An 18,724-nucleotide genomic window follows, 5' to 3' on the forward strand; every position below is an offset into this window, starting at 1 on the left:
GGATTCTGGCAAAGCTATAGAGATAAGCAAAATCTTACATTCTTGTCAGAACAGGGTCCAGGAATAGAGTTGTGTGAGAATTCTGAGTGCTTGTGAGAACAGTCCCAGAAAATAAGAGTCCTGTGGCCTGTTTCTTCAAAACCAAATTGTTCTTCAGATGTCTCCATGCTCCTCCCGGGAGTAGCAGCATGAGCTTCCTTCCGACTACTTTGTTGTTGTTTGCTTCCTGCTCCTATTCAACTGAATGGTCAATCCATCCTTCCTATGCCACAGATGGCCTGTCCTTGTGACTGTACACTCTACTCGTGATGTTCTTAATCCTCAAAGGATCGATTGTCTGGGGCTCTGAATAAAGTTGGCTACCACTTGAGACTTGAATCCACTTCGTTTATGGGCTCCATCCTCCCAACCCAAGTTCTAGAAGGTGACAAATCCTGACTTCACTGAAACAGAGACTAAAGCTTTGGAGACAGCACAGAAAAAGCATGATTCCCCAAGTAAGCAACTAAATATGACAAAAAGTAAACTACCTGGGGGCTATCCAATAAAATCCAACCATGTGATCTTTAAAGATTCTAAAATGGAAACTGAACTTCTTTAAGCAATGTACTCATGAACCCTAGACAGCAAGTCTCATTAAAACCAAGAACATCATGTCAGTAAGATGGCTCAATAGGTAAAAGCCTACTGGTCTGAGTCCAATTGCTGGACCCCAGAGTAGAAGGAGAACCGACCCCAAAAAGTTGTCCTCTGAACTCATATATGTGTAGTGACATACACGCTCATAGCCCTACACACAAATCATAAGCACAACAATAATAAAAATCCTTATATTCAGTAAGCCTATTAACTCTACTGAGCATGTCATTTTGAAGTTCTAACCATTGAGATAATAAAATGAACCCAGCTGAGGAAGACACAAAAGTTAGCGAAAATACACAGTGTTCAAAGCTAAAAAGAAAGACAATAAAGCAAAAGGTTTTCACAAAAATGCTTTATTTCTCTAGTTGCTATTTCTTATAAATAACTTTGGCAACATTAACAAAATAATAACTTTTATCTGAAAAAAGAAGCAACAGACTTCACAGAGTAACAAAATAGTAATCTTGACAGCTATTTAAGACGTGTGTAAACAGAACAAAGTGACATTGCTTTAAAAATAGATGAGCTCTCCGTATAGAACGGAGCGCTCCAACACTCGGCTCACTATACTTCTTTGTGTTATAGGCACGGAAATGGACTTAAGCTAGCTCACTTTGAAGACAGAACCAAAGCTCTTGCTAATGGTTTATTCCTGAAGTTCTGTGACTAGGAAACTTAGCTAGATTGCAGAGGGAAGAGAGGTGCAGCAAGAGGTAAGTTGCCTTCAAAAAGAAGGGATAAACAGGACTTCAAAAGCGGGTGGGGGGAGGAGTTTCTAGTCCTCTAAAAATCTCGACGAGCTCAATAAACCACGCGTGAGGTAGCAAGCCATGCAGGCCTGGGGAGAGCACTGAGGAAGCCTGTGCAGTCTTTGCATCAGGAAGAAATGCGAAACTGAGGAACAAGGCCAATACAATAGGTCAGAACAGTGCAGCAGCAGGGAGACTGGGAGGGGCAGCAGATGGGAGCCAGGCCGGAGCCCTGGGGCCTCCTTTAGCAGTAAACAATCTATACTCCTTAGGAGCATGCTGAAGTGAAACAGCAAACGACAGCCAAGTTGCTGGAGACAATAAGCACTGGCCAAAGACAGGTCTGAGGTGGTTCTTCTTTTCTACCACAGACAGCACACAAGTCTGCAGATTCATTCAAGCACAGTAGGACAAACAACCCTTTCCACATCTTAAGGAAAGGGACAGGGAAAAAAGTTAGTGTGCCTTGGCCCAAGAAAACTCATTCAAAGGGCCTATCAAAATAGTCAAGATGCAGACCACAATCAATCCACGGGTCAAGCACAAGCAAATATGACACCAAAAGATATGCTCATCTCCCTCAATCTTAACAGGGATGCGGGGCCTGGTGATGGCCTCTTCCCAGGTTTCCATGAAATCGAAGGAAACTTCACTAGACTGAGGAGGGAAAAGGAACTAGGGGCTTCTAAGGTACCCATCCCCACTGCCCCTTTCTTCTTTTTGGCTCTAAGGGGCAGGGTCTTGCTGTGTAGTTAGTTTGGCCAGGAACTTGCTGAACAGCCCAGGCTGACCCTTCTGCCCCAGGCTCCCAAGAGCAGGTGCCACCAGTGTGTGCTACCACACTCAGCTAGGTACTTCTAAAGAAAAAGGGGAGCCTCGGGAGAACTTTCCAGACCCATGTGTATAACCAGCATGCACCCAGACTCCTTGGCTGATGAAAAGCAGCAGCTGGGCACCTGGGCTAGACATGGAGGAACAGCAGGCAGCTCCGGACCAGGCTCGAGAAGAGAGCCCTGATAACTCCAGAAATGGCTAACACTACGGAAGCTGCAGAGGACCAGTCCTCGGAGGGTGCTCTACTTGTTGCTCCTTGTGACCAGCTGAGTCGTATGATACATTAGATGGGAGAAAGCAAGTCTTCATTGAGGACGTTATCTTGCACACCCAAGTGCTTCAAGTAAGACCCAAGCAATATTAGCGTGATCAACTGGGAAATTATGCATACAACAAGGGAACGCACGTCATTATAATCCCTCAAATATGAGGCAAGACACAAACTGGGACTAGGGATCTAGTTCAGTGGCAGAGCCCTTGCCTGGTACACGTAAGGCCCTGGGTTTAATCCCTAGCACCAAGTGGGGGCAAAAAAGCACCACATCACCACACTCACGCTTCACAGGGTCAATAACCATGAGCTACACGTACACTGAAAACCGTAGTGAAAAGGCCACCGGGGGCATGAGTCCTGGTCGCCCTGGGGTATTTCTTTGTGCTACATCCAGTATCACTGGGCAAGTCCCTACTACAGTTGAGAACTAAACTTTACTTCAGTCCAGGGCACAAACTGGACAGATGCCAGTTTGAACCTTTTAAATTAAAACTAAGGTTCAATACACTTCAAACAACAAAGGCCAAGGCTTCTTTCCCCAGACCCGGGAAAAAGACAATGCACTTTACTGCTCTGGCCAGCTCATTCTCCAAACGCAGCTAACCAGACAGGAGAAGAGAGGGCATGAATCTCACTACCCTCAAGTATCAAGCGACAGGAAGTCCGTGGACACTGGTTCCCATTCTTGCTACTTCAGGTGGCACTAAGGATACACAGCTGTGTTTTTAATGTTTGCAGGGGCCTTTTACAAAACGTGGGCATTTTATAATAGCCTGGCCTCCTTGGATCTTCTCTTCGGTAAAGACATTCGGGCAGTACTCTATCTTTGGCTCCAAGACTGGAATGAACATATGCCCATCCACTTACCCATGCTAAACCTCTCCCTCCTGCAGCAAGCATTAACTACCTGTATATAGATCTTCAAGGAGAGGTGGGGCCGTGTGAGCCCCACAAACTCCAAACTTTTAGGTAGAAGAACTCTCAAGCTTAGGAGTTACATAAAAATACTAACGAATAGGTTTAGCTTCTGTTTCCCATTCATGAGGATCCAGGCATAAGCACCTTCCTTGTGCTGAGCCAAACAATCTTAAAGCAGATGTATTTTAAATACCACTCACTGTTCATTCAGTAAATACTGTAGGTCAGAGAATGGGGTGATAGAGAACTTGCTTATTATTTGGGAGGCCCTGGATCCAGTCCCAGCACAAAAACAGAACAAAATAAACCCTCACAAAATAAAAACAAACCAACAAAAACCCTGCATTATCACAATTTTTTTTAAAAAAAAAAGTTCACTTATGAATAACAAATGTATAGCTTGGACTCTCATCTCTAGGAAGGGTTTGGGGTTGACTTAGATCAGTGGGGCCTTTTTGAAGGTCTACCTTGAGATCTGGGGGCAGATGGTTCCCAGTCAGTAGTGCTCACAGTGATTGACGCTACTTTCCCAGATTCTGACTGCACAGGCTCCGCGGACACCTGAATGACAACCTTGGTATCAGGAGGTAGCCCTTCTAGCTGCTGAGGCTTCTTAAACGTTTGGTGACACCACGTCTTATGCTCCATTTTCTCCTTGAAGGTTAAAAACTGCAGCCGACACTTGGAACACTGGTGACCGCTTCTTTCCCAGTGGCCCCTGTAGTGACTCATGTACGGCGTAGCAGTTTTGAAGATCTTAAGACAAAACGGACACAGTAGGTTCTTAGTGTTGACATGGCACTTCCTAAAATGTGTCTCCACGTCGGCAAAGGCAGACGACCTGTAGTTACAGATCTGGCACACGTAGGGCATCTCCCCGGGCTTATGATTGTCCTTCATGTGCTGTAACAGAACATGGTCTGTCTCAAACGACAGGTCACAGATTCTGCAGACCGTAGTGGGGTCGGGGGCGGTATGCACGCGGTCAACGTGACACTCCAGCTGGAAGGGGGAGGGGAACTGGCGGTGGCAGTGCTGGCAGGTGGTGTGGGTCTCCCAGCCGTCGTTCCCTTGCCTCTCGAGTTCCAAGTGATGTTTGGCATGATTCATAAACTTGATGTTTTTTAGCGCTTTCAAGCACTCGGGGCACTTGAAGGTCGTGTGAGTCTTCTGCTCTGGCTGCCCACCTCCTCTGTGCTGTCCATAATAAAAGTCACTGAGTAACAAGGTCAAACTTCCCTTCCTGGGGTCCAAGGTCTCTAGACCAGCTAGACTTGAAAAGCCCACTCCTGCTGGTCCTTTCTCCTGGCGAGGGTGTACCTTAGAGGGACTGACACGGAGGACTGGAAGGGGGGCTCCATTCATAATGTGGTTAAGAGATCTGGGAACATCTCTGGAGCATGGACTCGGCTGGGGACTCAGGGTATGGAAAGTATCTGAAGGAGACGATGCTGATGAATGGTCTTCTTCAATTTCAATAATTTCAGGCCTCTGCGGATTTATGACAGTGACTGCAGAAGAATGGCATTTCGAGACATAAGGACTCTCTTTTAAATCTCCTGCTGAAAGTGCTGCCCTTGCTGGACGAGGCTTCGAGCTGGAGGTTACACCCAAAGGGGAGCCCTCTGAGGAGCTTTCAGGCACGATCTGTGGTGAGTTACTTCTACAGTCAGGTTCGGGCAAAGGGTCAATAATAATAGGACTATCTGTTGACCTTGACTCAGTCGGAGACTCTGACAAGACGATCACTGTGTCCGAGTTGGGGGCTGCGCCTGAGGGCTGCTGTCTTGGAGGAGTAGTTGTTGTCAGGCAGTTCCGTTTTCTTTTCAACCGTGAACCTGGGGTGACCCTGTTCAAAATGTTCGAATTAGCAGGTTTTGAATTTGAACTCGTTCCAACAAAGATCAGTTCGGGCTCCTCACGCCCATGCTCAACCCCTACAAAGATCAGCTCGTCCTCGTCGTGGGCTTGACTGGGCTCCTCGCTGCACAGCACATATGGCTGCTCCATTTCTAACGTTTCGGTTCCTGACGGGTGTGGGCACAAGTGCCAGTGCCTCCTCTATCCACACTGCCACCTGAGAACAAACACATCACACATCAGTAAGCACAGAAGGACTTATCCTCATGAAAGACTCTGAGGTGGCTATAAACGCTAAGATGCTCATTCAGTGCCATTACCATTCTGCCCTCCCCAGCCAGTCACACTAGAGGACTTTCCAGGGCTTCACGCAATCCTACCGTACCCTTAAGGCCCCTGCAACACATTCATTACAGTGAGCTGGAGCTACGCCAGTCCCTCCAGTCAATCATGAACACTGAGTATCTCAAGGTCTAACGGGCTCACTCCTACCGGCCTTGAAATGAACTACGCTCAGACAGAGCAAAAGCAGAACACACTCCTACGCCACGAAAAGGCTCGAGACTGAACTCAGGCTGTCACACTTGGCACTAGAGTGCACTGCACCTGCTGAGCCATCTCACCAGGCCCAGCATAACCTTGCCTATAAAAATTAAACTAGCGTCTAATATATATCTCGCATGACATTTTTAATTTGAATATTAGTATCTAACTTGTAACATATCATTTGTTCCTATAAACACCTTGGAAGTTCTGTTAAGCATAATAATAAAAATTATCTGCCCTTTTCCTCATTACTCTATTTACATATTTTATTTTCCCAATGCTGGTAATATACATGTCAAGCACTAAGAAAACAGTGACGGCATGAAACTCACAGTCTGGTGTGTGATACACAGCATTGTTCACAACTAAAATTTAAGATCAAGGATATACACACACACACACACAAACACACACGCTTCCTGCCATAACAATATGGACTGAACCTCTGAACTGTAAGCCACCCCCAATTAAATGTTTCCTTTATAAGAATTGCCATGGTTATATTGTCTCTTCACAGCCATAGAAATCCTGACTAAGAAAACATACAAACAAAAATCTAAACCAGAATGACCACATTCTTTCGGATAGAACAAATACTAGAAGGTAAATTGAGAAGTAATATGGCTATCAGGCTTCTGTAGCCCAAAAAGATTTATTTTATTGAGGGTTTTCACAAAGCCATTTTACACGATTCCTGAATTCTAGTTTAGATGATATGAGTCTATTACAGAAGAGATCCCAATGACTCCACCAGATAAATCTTCAGAACCATAAGCACTTTTAGCTAAGGGGCAGGATACAAGATAAAGATTTAAAAAAAAAAATCAATATGCTTCCTATAATACCAATGACAAACACACTGAGAAAGAAACCAAGAAAACAATTCCACTCAAAATCACCTCCAAACGAACCAAGAACCTTGGAATAAACCTAATCAAGATGTGCATGAACTCTAGAGACCTCAACAATGGACATTTTAAAACACTGAAGAAAGAAATTGAGGAAGACATTAGAAAATAGATGGACCACTCATGACCAGGGATCAGAAAAGTCAGTGTCATGAAAATGCCCATCCTACCAAAAGCCATCTACAGATTCAATGCAATCCCCATCAAAACCCCCTGAAATTCTTCAAAGACACAAAAAAAATAATCTTTAGTATCATAAGACCCAGAGAGACAAAGTAACCCTGAGCAAAAACAATACTTATAGAGGTATCAACATCCCTTATTTCAAGTTTTACTACAAAGCCACAGCGGTAAGAATAGCATGAGACTGAAACAGAAACAGTATCAATCAATGGAATCAAACAGAGACAGGTATCAATCAATGGAATCAAACAGAAACAGGTGTCAATCAATGGACTCAAACAGAAACAGGTATCAATCAATGGAATCAACTGAAACAGAAACAGGTATCAATCAATAGAGTCAAACAGAAACAGGTATCAATCAATGGAATCAAACAGAGGACACAGACACGAGATCATACAACTTCAACCACCTGACCTTTGACAAACACTGGAGAAAAGACAGCATCTTCAATACGCAGCACTGAGAAAACGGGAGATTTATATGTAGAAGAATGAAACGGATCCCTCTCTTGCACCATGGACAATAAATTCTGTGTGGGCCAAGGACTAACACAAGATCTGAAACTACTAGATGGAAATGCAGAGTTCATTTCAAGACATAAATGTAGGTGCCAACTTTCTGGATACAGCACATTTATGTCTGAACACCTGATTTCAGCTCATAAGTCAGTTTTACATCCAGTTTAGGAGTTAACAACTGTAGGTATCTGGGATGCCTTCCCTTCACAGCTATAGGTATAGCCAGGGGCCCGACAGTCAGGACATCTTTCTCTTCAGAGCACTTCAAGTGAGGGCACCTACCTACCAGGCCTGAGCCAGTCCTCAGGCCAGTCCCAGCCCATCCAGGAAATGTAGGTAATAACTTTCTAAGACTCAAATCACATGCAAAATAAGAGCAATAATTGACAAATGGGATCTCATGGAACTAAAAAGCCTCTGCACAGCAAAAGAACTTGCCAGTTGAGTGAATGGGAGAAAATCTCTGCTAGCTATATATTTGACAGGATTAATATCTAAACTACATAAAGGACTCAAGAAACTAAACATCAACAACACAATCAAATAGCAGACTATGGAACTGAACAGAAAGTTCATGAAAAAATACAAATGGCTAATAAACCATTTTTTTTTAGTTCAGAGAAATATATGTTAAAACTACTTTGAGATCCCATTTCACCCCAGTCATAAGAAGACAAATGACAACAAATACTGGCAAGAATGTCGTTTAGAAGAATGTTTATCCACTGTTGGGGGGAGACTGTTAATTGGTGCAGCCATTACGGAAATCAGCACAAAGGTTTCCCAAAAAGCTAAAAACAGAACTTCCACAATGTCCTGGTTAATTCCAATCATCGACACAACCAAGAGACTCCTGGGAAGGGAGTTGCAAGTGAGGGATTGGCAAGATCAGACTCACCTGCTAACAGCACTGTGGCTGGTGCTATTCTCGGGCAGGTGCTCCTGGGTTGCGGAAGAAAGCTAACTGGCTAAGTGTAAGCTGGGGAGTGCCACGAGATGCCGTTCACCCATGGTTTCTACTTCAGTTCCTCCTTGAGTTCCCTCCCCCATGATGGACTGTAACCTGGAAGTGGAAGGTAAAGTGCCTGTCCAGGTACCGTTTCTCACTACAGAGACACCTGCACGTCCGTGCTCACTGCTGCTCTATCCCTACAGCTAGGAAATGGATCCGCCTAGACATCAACTGACAGATGAATGAATAACGGAACTGTGGTATATACATCAATGGGATTTTATTCAGCTGTAAATACACACAAAATGATGAAATTTTCAGGAAAATGGATAGAATCGAAAAATACACTGAGCGAGGTAACCCAGGCCCAGACAGACAACCAGCACTGGTTTCTCTCCTTTATGGATACGCTTTGAACTTTTAGTTGTGCATGGAATTTGAAGCCATCAGGAGGCTATGAAGATCACATGAGATGGGGAGTGGGGGAGAACAGAAGGCTTTACCCAGAGGCTGAAGGCAGAGGAAGGCAGAACTGTTATAAATCTGAAGGAGGGGATACCAAGAGCTAAAGCTTTCAGGATAATGGTACAGAGTGGAGGATGTGGTGGGATGTTCATTACAACTAAGGACATATGGAAAAACCTTGTGGAAACATACTGCCCCAGAAGCTAACTTAAATACATTAGTTTAGTGGGGTGGAGAGATGGCTCAGAGGTTGAGAGCACTGACTGTTCTTCCAGAGGTCCTGAGTTCAATTCTCAGCAACCACATGGTGGCTAACAGCCTTCTAGAATGAGATCTGGGGCCCTCTTCTCGCCTGCAGACATGCATGCAGGTAGAACACTATATACATAATAAATAAACCTTTAAACACACACACACACAGAGAGGTTTACGTTAAGTTTAAACAGAGGCATCTTACAACATGGGTGAGCAATACTTCCTCTAAAAAACATGAGTTATTGTTGATTGAGTTTTCTGTCCTGCCCCGTTCCTGCAGTCGTCAAGTCCCAAAGAAATCATACAGAGGTCTACATTAGTTATAAAATGATTAGCCCATTAGCTCAGGCTTTTTATTAACTCTTATATCTTATATTAGCCCATCATTCTTGTCTATACTAGCCATGTGGCTTGGTACCTTATTCAGCGAGGCAGTCACATCTTACTTCTTCTGTGGCTGGGTCAGGATTGCAGAAAAAGTTTCCCTCTTCCCAGAATTCTCATCACTCCACCTCTACTTTCTGTCTGGTTGTCCCGCCTATGCTTCCTGCCTGGCTACTGGCCAATCAGCATTTATTTAAAATATAATTGACAGAATACAGACCATTGTCCCACACCACTTCCCCCTCTTTTTAAAAAAATAAAAAAATAAAAAACAAGAACTCTGAATCTAATATTCTTTGTTTAGCTTTTCTTCTGTCCATTAGCCATAACAACTTGTAACCAACATTCTAAACAAAGGATAGTTGGGTGTGGTGGCACACACCTTTAATCCCAACACTCAGGAGGCAGAGGTAGATGGACCTCTGCAAGTTCAAGGTGTGGTGGCACATGCCTTTAATCACAGCACTTGGGAGGCAGAGGCAGACAGATCTCTGTGAATTCAAGGTGTGGCAGCACACACCTTTAATCCCAGCACTTGGGAGGCACAGGTAGGCAGATCTCTGTGAGTTCAAGGACAGCCTGGCCTACAAGAGGAAGTTCCAGGACAGCCAAAGATACATAGAAAACTTGTCTCAAAAAGCCAAAAATTAAAAATAAAAATAAAAGAAACAGAGGTTAAAATAAAGCCATGTAAAGATGGAAAACACAGAAAATCTGGATATTGTATGTTATTTGTCTTTGAATTGTTTGAATGCTGAGGAAGAAATAACAGCTGCTAAAAGATATTTGCTTATAAATGCTGCTGAATTAATCCAAGATAAGTATTTTGAAAATACCTTGGCTTCAAAATTGAAGTCAAAATATATGTTAGTTTGGAGAAGAGGTTTTACTTTTGTTTCCACAGAAAATGAGAGGCTATGGATTCATTCTGAGTTAAGAAAAATCAGGTTTGATCAAGGAAGACCACCTGAGAAATCTCCGACAGGAGTGGATGGCCTACACGTCTGAGTTCTACATCCAGAACAGATTCAAGACTGCTGCCTGAGATGATCAAACCTCACCAGTCAGGACTTGATGATAATTCTAAATTTTCTTTAGGTCCCCATAAGATTATCAGCACCCCCAACCAGAAGGAAGTAGCCTGGAAAACTATGTCCACATTCCCCAAAAATGGACTATGGATATTTTCCTTTGTTTAGAATGTTGATTACAAGTTGCTATGGCTAATGGTCAGGAGAAAAGCTAAACAAAGAATATTAGATTCAGAGTTCTTGTTTTTGTTGTTGTTTTTTTTTTTTTTTAAAAAGAGGGGTAAGTGGTGTTGGACAATGGTCTGTATTCTGTCAATTATATTTTAAATAAATGCTGATTGGCCAATCGCCAGGCAGGAAGTACAGGCGGGACAACCAGACAGGAAGTAGAGGTGGAGTGATGAGAATTCTGGGAAGAGGGAAACTTTTTCTGCAATCCTGACCCAGCCACAGAAGAAGTAAGATGTGACTGCCTCGCTGAATAAGGTACCAAGCCACGTGGCTAGTATAGACAAGAATGATGGGCTAATATAAGATATAAGAGTAAATAAGAAGCCTGAGCTAATGGGCTAATCAGTTTATAACTAATGTAGACCTCTGTGTGATTTTCTTAGGACTAAACGGCTGGGGGACCAGGAGGGATAGAAAACCCAATCAACAGGTTATCCCAGATGGTGGTGGCGCAACCTGTAATTCCAGCACTCGGGAGGCAGAAGCAGGTGGCAGATCTCTGAGTTCAAGGCCAGCCTGGTCTACAACATGAGTTCCATGACAGGCTCCAACGCTACAGAGAAAAACCCTGTCTCTCAAAACCAAGAAAAAGAAAAAAGAAAAGAAAAAAACCCACAGGTTACTAAATGAAAAGTCTTAGTCCTGGTGTAGCAACATCCCTGTTACTGATGTAGGGAGCCCCAGGGCTCTCCAGCAACACAGGCCACTGCCATTGCTCAGCTATTTGCCATAACTGGATGGTAAGACCTACTGCTGAAGACACCCCAAGGTTTGGTAGCAGGGATACACAAAAATCAAGCTGGAACTGCCCTAGAATCCTCCTCCCTGATGGCTAGCTTTCAGGGCTGGAAGGGGCTATACAGGCCACAGGAGAAGTCATTCCTAGATTTGTCTAGTGGGGGACTCTGCATGCTACAGACTAACTTGACAGAGATGTGCCGACTGGTTCACTGGTATAATGGTATGTTACACAGGCATACCATTGGAGTTAAGGTCTATACCACAAGATATAATTCATTCCTGGAATTGTCAACTTGGTCAAAAGCCCATGGTTGGGGAGGTCACAGGTCCTAGGAGACAAAACCTCCTATTGCTCCACCTTCCAAATACTGGCATTTATACCTATAGATTAACGCAATTCAGTGTTGGTTTAAGTCTTCTTCCTACAGTGGGTTAACACAGAGACTTACAACTGCACCTTCAAACTAAGTCAAACAAACTTTTGCCAGGTATTTTGTCACGGCAACAACAAAAACCAATACAACAACCCAATTTAAAAATGGGCAAAATGGGGCTGGAGAGATGGCTCAGTGGTTAAGAGAACTGGCTGTTCTTCCAGAGAATCTGGGTTCAATTCCCAGAACCCACATGGCAGCTCACAACTGTCTCTAACTCCAGAGGATCCAACAACTTCACACAGATATAAAACCTTTTTAATTTATAATAATCTAACGGGCAAAAGATTTTAATAGACATTTCTCCAATGATGATGTACAAACAGTCAAGAAGTATATGGAACTATTTCCAACATCACAAATAATCAGAGAAATGAAAATTAAAATTATTACTTATCACCTCACATCGATTAGGACAGCTACTACAAATTTAAGAACAGAAAGTAACCATTGGCAAGGAGATGAATAAATTGGAATCCTCAATTGTTGAACTGTAAAAGGATACAGCTGCTAGGAAAAAGGCATGGAAGTTCAAGAAAAAAAAATGTTTTAAAGAACTATCATATGGGGGCTAGAGCACTGGCTGCTCTTTCAGACAGACCCAGGTTCAATATCCAGCATCCACAGGGCAGCTCACAACTGTGACTCCAGTTGCATGAAATTCGACACACTCACACAGACCCATGCAGTCAATACACCAACATACACAAAAAATAATAATAAATTAAAAAAAAAAGAACTATCCAGCAGTCTAACAGCTAGGTATACATTCAGAAGAAATATCTTAAAGAGATGGCAACATACTTTTTCTGCATCTCTTGAGATGATGATGACTTCACTTAAAATGGCTCCAGAATAATCTAGAAGTCGATACAATGTAACCAACCAGATAACTTCCTTGACAACAAAGACTGTATTCAACATGCCTTCAAGATTAAAGTCTGAGACAAAGTAGGACTGGGAGAACATACTACAACAAAATAACAGCCTACACCATCCTAAATGGAGAAAAGTTGAAGTAATTCCTCTGAAGTCAGAAAAAAGGCAGAGATGATAACAACTTCCTAGCCTTCTCACCTATCTTTTTTGTTTGTTTGGTTGGTTTTTTTTTTTTTTTTTGGATATGTTTTGTTTCATTGATTCTTTTGAGTATAGTTTGAGTATATTTTCTTGGAAGAGAATAAAAGCACACCACCTTGATTGCCTTAGTTTTGGAAGGGAAGAGTTACAAATGCCTAAACAGGGACTTGAACCCTGATTAAAGTCTGATGCTCTACCAATTGAGCTATCCAGGCCCTTCCTATCCTTCTCAATATTGTGCTTGAAGCACTAGCTGGAGCAATAATGCATAAGAAGGAAACACAAGGGATACAAATAGGAAAAGAGGAAGTCAAACAATTGCTATTAACAGATGACATATTATACATAATAGGTCCCCAAAAGTCTAAAAAATAAAAAGGCTAGAAGCAATAAACAATTTAGCACTGTGACAAGAGAATTAACTGGCAAAAATCGGTATTTTTTAATAACCAACAACAAATATATAGAGGAGATTGTTAGAGGACCACTCAAATACAGTTTAGAGCCAATTGAAAGTCTTTATTCCAGTCAGCTGGCACCCTATCTGTGTATTTGGGACTCAAATGTAGCACTGAGCATTTAAAGTAAGGGGTTTTTTTTAAAGGCAAAACCATTTTCTGTTATCTCTCTGCACTGCAGGGGGAGGTTTATACAAGCAAGCAGTTTAACAGTAGTTAGGATAAGCAGTTAGCTAAGGGGGGGTGGGGGGGCTTAAACAAGCGGTCAGTTTACAGAAGTCAAGATAAATTAGGTTCCTAGAATAGAGTAGGACAACTTTACACCGGGCTTTCCATTGAGGAGATCAAATCCTAATCAACCTAAAATGGCTTCAGCAAGAATACAAGATGGAGGAACCCCTGCACTGTCTTGCCCTGTCACACCATCATGACTACACTCCCATAACAAAGAACGCTCAAAGAAAACAGAGTATCTGGGACTAAACCTAAACACAGAAATGAAAAACATCTATACTAAAAAAACTTTAACCTCTGAAAAAAAGAGATAAAGACACTAGAAATAGAATGGAAAGACATCCCATGTTCATGGATGAACTACTCAGAGTTAGTATCTTGAAAATGACTATTCTACCAAAGCTACTTACAGAGCCAATGCAATCTCAAAATTCCCATCTCATTCTTCACAAAAATAGAAAAAAATTATCTTAAAATTAATATAGAACCACAAAAGACACCATATAGCCAAAACAATCCTGAATAAAAAGAACAGGGCTGGAGAGCCTACTATACCAGATCTTAAGAAATATCACATGTCAGGCATGGTGGCACATGACTTTAATCCCAGCGCTCAGGAGGCAGAGGCAGGCAGACCTCTATAAGCCTATCCTAGGAGTCGTAGGACAGCCAGGACTATATAGAGACCCTGTCTCAAAACAAAAGGCATTATAGAACCACAGTAATGAAAACAGAAACAGACAAGTAGACCTCTGGGACAAAACGGAATTCCCTTTAGCCACTTGGTATTTGACAAAAATGCCAAATATAAACTGAAGAGAAGAAACCAACTTTGACAAACAGTGCTTGGGAAATTGGAAGTCCATATGCAAAGAATGAAATTAGATCCATATCTAAACCCTGTGCACAAACTAACTCCAGTGGACTTCAAATGGACAAAGCTCTAAATGTAAAACACTGAAACTACTAGAAAAAAAAAACAGGCAGTCTCCTACAGGATCTAGTGTAGGAAAGGACACTTTGAACAGGACTTCATTTGTCCAGAATAAGGCCAATAACTCACAAGTGGGAAAAGTAAAATCAAGCGAAGAGGAAGCCCACACAATGGGGAAGAACCTTTGCCAGCTCTACATCTGATGGAGGATTCCCTTAGAAAATGTACAGAACTCAAAAAGCATGAAGTTAAAAAAAAAATGAACCATTCAAAAAATGAGCTTGGGACCTGAACGGAGATGTCTCAACCAAATAAAAACAAAAGTTCACTGTCTCTAGCTATTAAGAAAATGTAAACAGGGGCTGGAGAGATGGCTCAGAGGTTGAGAGCACAGACTGCTCTTCCAGAGGTCCTGAGTCAATTCCCAGCAACCACATGGTGGCTCACAACCATCTGTAATGAGATCTGGTGCCCTCTTCTGGCATGCAAGCATACATGGAAGAAATGTTGTATACATAATAAATAAATAAATCTAAAAAAGAAAAAAAAGAAAATGCAAGCAAAAACAAGTATTGAATTTCATTTTATTGCAGTCAGATTGGTGAGGATCAACAAACAGCCAACAACTTCTGGAGAGCATGCAGAGAAAGGGGAATCCTCATTCAGGGTTGGTGGGACTGGGCACTAATTGAGCCACTTTGGAGATCAGTGTGGAGAACTGTCCAAATGCTAAGAAGATAGCTTTGGCTCCAGACAGACCGCTCTTGGGCACATGCCCAAAGGACAGTCTACTTCACAGACACTTGCTCAGTCACGTCCTTCAGCTGATAAGTGGATAATGAAAATATCACACACAGATAGATAAACCCCAGAGAAAACAGAAACTAAAAGTCTCCCAACCAAAAGAAGTCCAAGCCCGGATGAATTTAAGGCAGACTCTTCCTGACTTACTTTCTTTCTTCCTTCCTTCCTTCCTTCCTTCCTTCCTTCCTTCCTTCCTTTCTTTCTTTCTTTCTTTCATCAAACTTTCAAAGAATTAATGGCAATATTACCCAGACATCCATGAAGTTTCCCTAACCACCTCAACATGACCTCAACCAGAACAGCACCCAAAGACTTGCAGAAGAGGGAAAGCTCCGTGAGGCTTTAACCTTACACAAAGAGCTACGGTCAGCTAAAGAATACTGAGAATGGGGGAGGTCTTCCTCAGGGAAGAACACCAAATGGTCAGACCTGAAAACTTACATATAAGTAACAATACACAGACTTGTATTTATAGGTTTAGGTGTGTCTGTGTCTATATGTGATACATACATACATACATACATGTAACAACAAATAAAGAAAGGTAAGGAATTTTGAAAGAAAGCAAGTGAGGTATGTGAGAGGGCTTTGAGAAATCTCAAAAAAAAATTTTAAAAAAATAAAAAAAAAAGAAATATCGGCATGTGCCTTTAATCCCAGCACTCGGGAGGCAGAGGCAGGCGGATCTCTGTGAGTTCAAGGCTAGCCTGGTCTACAAGAGCTAGTTCCAGGATAGGCTCCAAAGCTACAGAGAAACCCTGTCTCCAAAACAAAAAAAAAAAAAAAAAAAAACAAAAAAACAAAAAAGAAAAGAAAAAGAAACATTGCAGAAAAAAGGTTAAAAGTGAGCATTTCACTTCCTGCTATTATTTCTTTTTTTCTTTTTTCTTTTTTTTTTTTTTTTTTTTGGTTTATCGAGACAGGGTTTCTCTGTGGCTTTGGAGCCTGTCCTGGAACTAGCTCTATAGACCAGGCTGGTCTTGAACTCACAGAGATCCGCCTGCCTCTGCCTCCCGAGTGCTGGAATTAAAGGCGTGTACCACCATCGTCCGGCTGCTATTATTTCTTGATGTATCAAACTGACCCTAAGGTAATATTGGCGCCTTAGAATTTCTGGAGTTGGAAGAATAAAAAATCCAGAAGTCAGGCTTGTGCATACCTATAACCAGAGTCCTCAGGAGGGGAAGGTTAAATAAAATCAGGAGTTCAAGGCAATTCTCAGCTACATCTCTTCCTCAAAAGACAGAGTGGAGACTAATCCAATTTAACATTTTAGTCATTGGCTGAATCTTGAGTTACCTGTATCAACTCACTTTTGCCTCCCACTATGATAAAAAGAAGTCAGCTTCCTGAAGCATCCACAGTGTTTACTTTCTTGTTCAGGATTTCAGATGAAAAGGGCACATCTACCACTTCTTCCTGTTCCGGGAAGCAACTGAGAAATTTCCAGAATTACATACATCAACCCTTGCCCTGAATTCCTTCCGGAAATTCTAAAGGACGCTTTATTTTGTTTGTTTTGCTTGTTTTCTCTTTCTCTCTCTCTCTCTCTCTCTCTCTCTCTCTCTCTCTCTCTCTCTCTCTCTCTCTCTCTCTCTCTCTCTCTCTTTTTGAGACAGAGTCTCATTGTGTAGTGCTAGCTGTCCTGGAACTCACTCTGTAGACCAGGCTGGCCTTGAACTCATAGAGATCTGCTTGCCTCTGTCTCCCAGCTGGTGGGACTAAAGGCGAGTGCTGGGATTAAAGGTGTGCCCCACCATCATCGGGGGTAATGTTTTACTTTATCAAAGGAGCGAACAAGAGACAGAAAACGAAGTAGAAAAGGCCTTCTCTTACCTCAGATACACAGTGTAATTTTTAGTAACTTCAGCGGGTCCAAGAGGCGAAAGTCAGTCACATGCCTAAAAAAAACAAACATGAGAGAAAAAAACAAAACAAAACTCTGTAAGATTCAGTTACATTTTATATGTTACAAAGATTTAACTCTACTTTACTACCTACCAGGTACTTAGTTACCGTTTTGTTTTGTTTGCTGTGGTACAAAAGAAGTTTGATCCTACTTACCAAGTACTTTGTGTGAGGCCAGCACAAGCGCTTTGTGGAGTACTGGGAATCAAGTCCGGGGCTTTTGTCCACCCTATGCAAGCACCCGACTAGCTAAGCTACCCACCCCCACCCCTGTCATTTGGATGGTTAGTACAAGCTGCTTACAGGCTACCGTCCAATATACCATACCTCCGTAAACAAAAGAGTTCACTTGTGCCCTGCTCAAATCAAAATTAACTATCTAGGAGAATCTACTAGGGAGCCCCGAGAGCTGCCCTGGAGTTCAAGGAAGCACGTAGTCAAGGGAATACGCAAACAAGATGGTGCTGTATGGGAAAGAGACAAATAAATGGATTTTAAAATGCTTTAAAAGCCTCAAAGGGCCTGTGGATCTCCAAACTGGGAGTGGGGCTCAATTTATAAAACTAGCTTACAGTTTGTTTACTGACTTAGCTACCTAGTTTTTTGAACCGGTCTCACTATGTGGTCCTTCCACCGCCTCCCTTAGAGTGGCCGGGATTTCAGGGAGGCGCCACCGCGCCCTGTAACAGGTCTCCTGCCTTCAGGATTTAACCTCAGAGATGGGGAAGGCATTTATGGGGAGCAGGCCCAGCCCTAGGATGGGAGGAGGGGAGAGATCGTAGGAGAGGGGACGCGGGGACTCACGCCTGTTCCAGGGGTTACCAGGCGGGATTCCCGGGGGGCCCGGCCTACCCGCGCGCGCGCTTCCTTCCCTGGGGCACGCAGAAGGCCCTCCACCGAGCGTCCCAGCACGGGATCTGGTGGCCCGCCCCTCCCGGTCGCCCCGGCGGAGGTCAGGAGCACCACACCCCTGCCATTACCTCCGCCGATTACCTGAGCCTCCCGGATCGCCTTGGCCCGCAAGGCGTTGCTCGGAAAGCCCCGCAGCACGACCGGCCGAGCCCGCCGCACAAGCGGCAGAGCCCAGGCCGCCACACACTGGCCCACGGCGACCTGTGATTGGCTGCCAAGGGTGGACGCGAGGTCAAGTCGTTGGGCTCCAGGCGTAGCGCCGATCTGATTGGTCGCAAGGCCCCTGGGAGCGTTCTCCCACTCTGGCACCCCTAGTGGCTACAGCGGGCCAAGGGGCCAAACCGAGATGGACAAGGCAGTGATGAGAGACTCCTGGCCCTGTGAGACTTGAAAGTCAAACCCAGCTCTTTCATTCCAGCACTTAGGGGGCTGAGGCAGGAGGATTGCAAATTAAACATGGCTACAT

The 18,724-nt window shown here is 43.3% G+C and overlaps 1 protein-coding gene across 5 annotated transcripts; it reads right to left on the minus strand.

The window, feature by feature from the left end:
• Nucleotides 1–985: 985 nt before the first annotated feature.
• Znf280b (zinc finger protein 280B) lies at nucleotides 986–18,467 on the minus strand. Of its 5 annotated transcripts, none has more exons than XM_075979927.1 (3): nucleotides 18,327–18,467; nucleotides 17,275–17,339; nucleotides 986–5,494 (listed from the first exon to the last, which is right to left on the minus strand). In XM_075979927.1, the coding sequence occupies exon 3, from the start codon at nucleotides 5,425–5,427 to the stop codon at nucleotides 3,859–3,861; it is 1,569 nt and encodes a 522-aa protein (XP_075836042.1). In that variant the 5' UTR covers nucleotides 5,428–5,494; nucleotides 17,275–17,339; nucleotides 18,327–18,467; the 3' UTR covers nucleotides 986–3,858. The 5 variants fall into 5 exon arrangements, with proteins under 5 accessions (XP_075836042.1, XP_075836043.1, XP_075836044.1 ...); XM_075979928.1 differs by having other exon boundaries at nucleotides 18,340–18,449; XM_075979929.1 differs by lacking the exon at nucleotides 18,327–18,467 and adding an exon at nucleotides 18,151–18,300.
• Nucleotides 18,468–18,724: the final 257 nt, after the last annotated feature.

This window comes from Microtus pennsylvanicus, chromosome 7 (genome assembly GCF_037038515.1).
Source record: "Microtus pennsylvanicus isolate mMicPen1 chromosome 7, mMicPen1.hap1, whole genome shotgun sequence".
NCBI lineage: Eukaryota > Metazoa > Chordata > Mammalia > Rodentia > Cricetidae > Microtus > Microtus pennsylvanicus.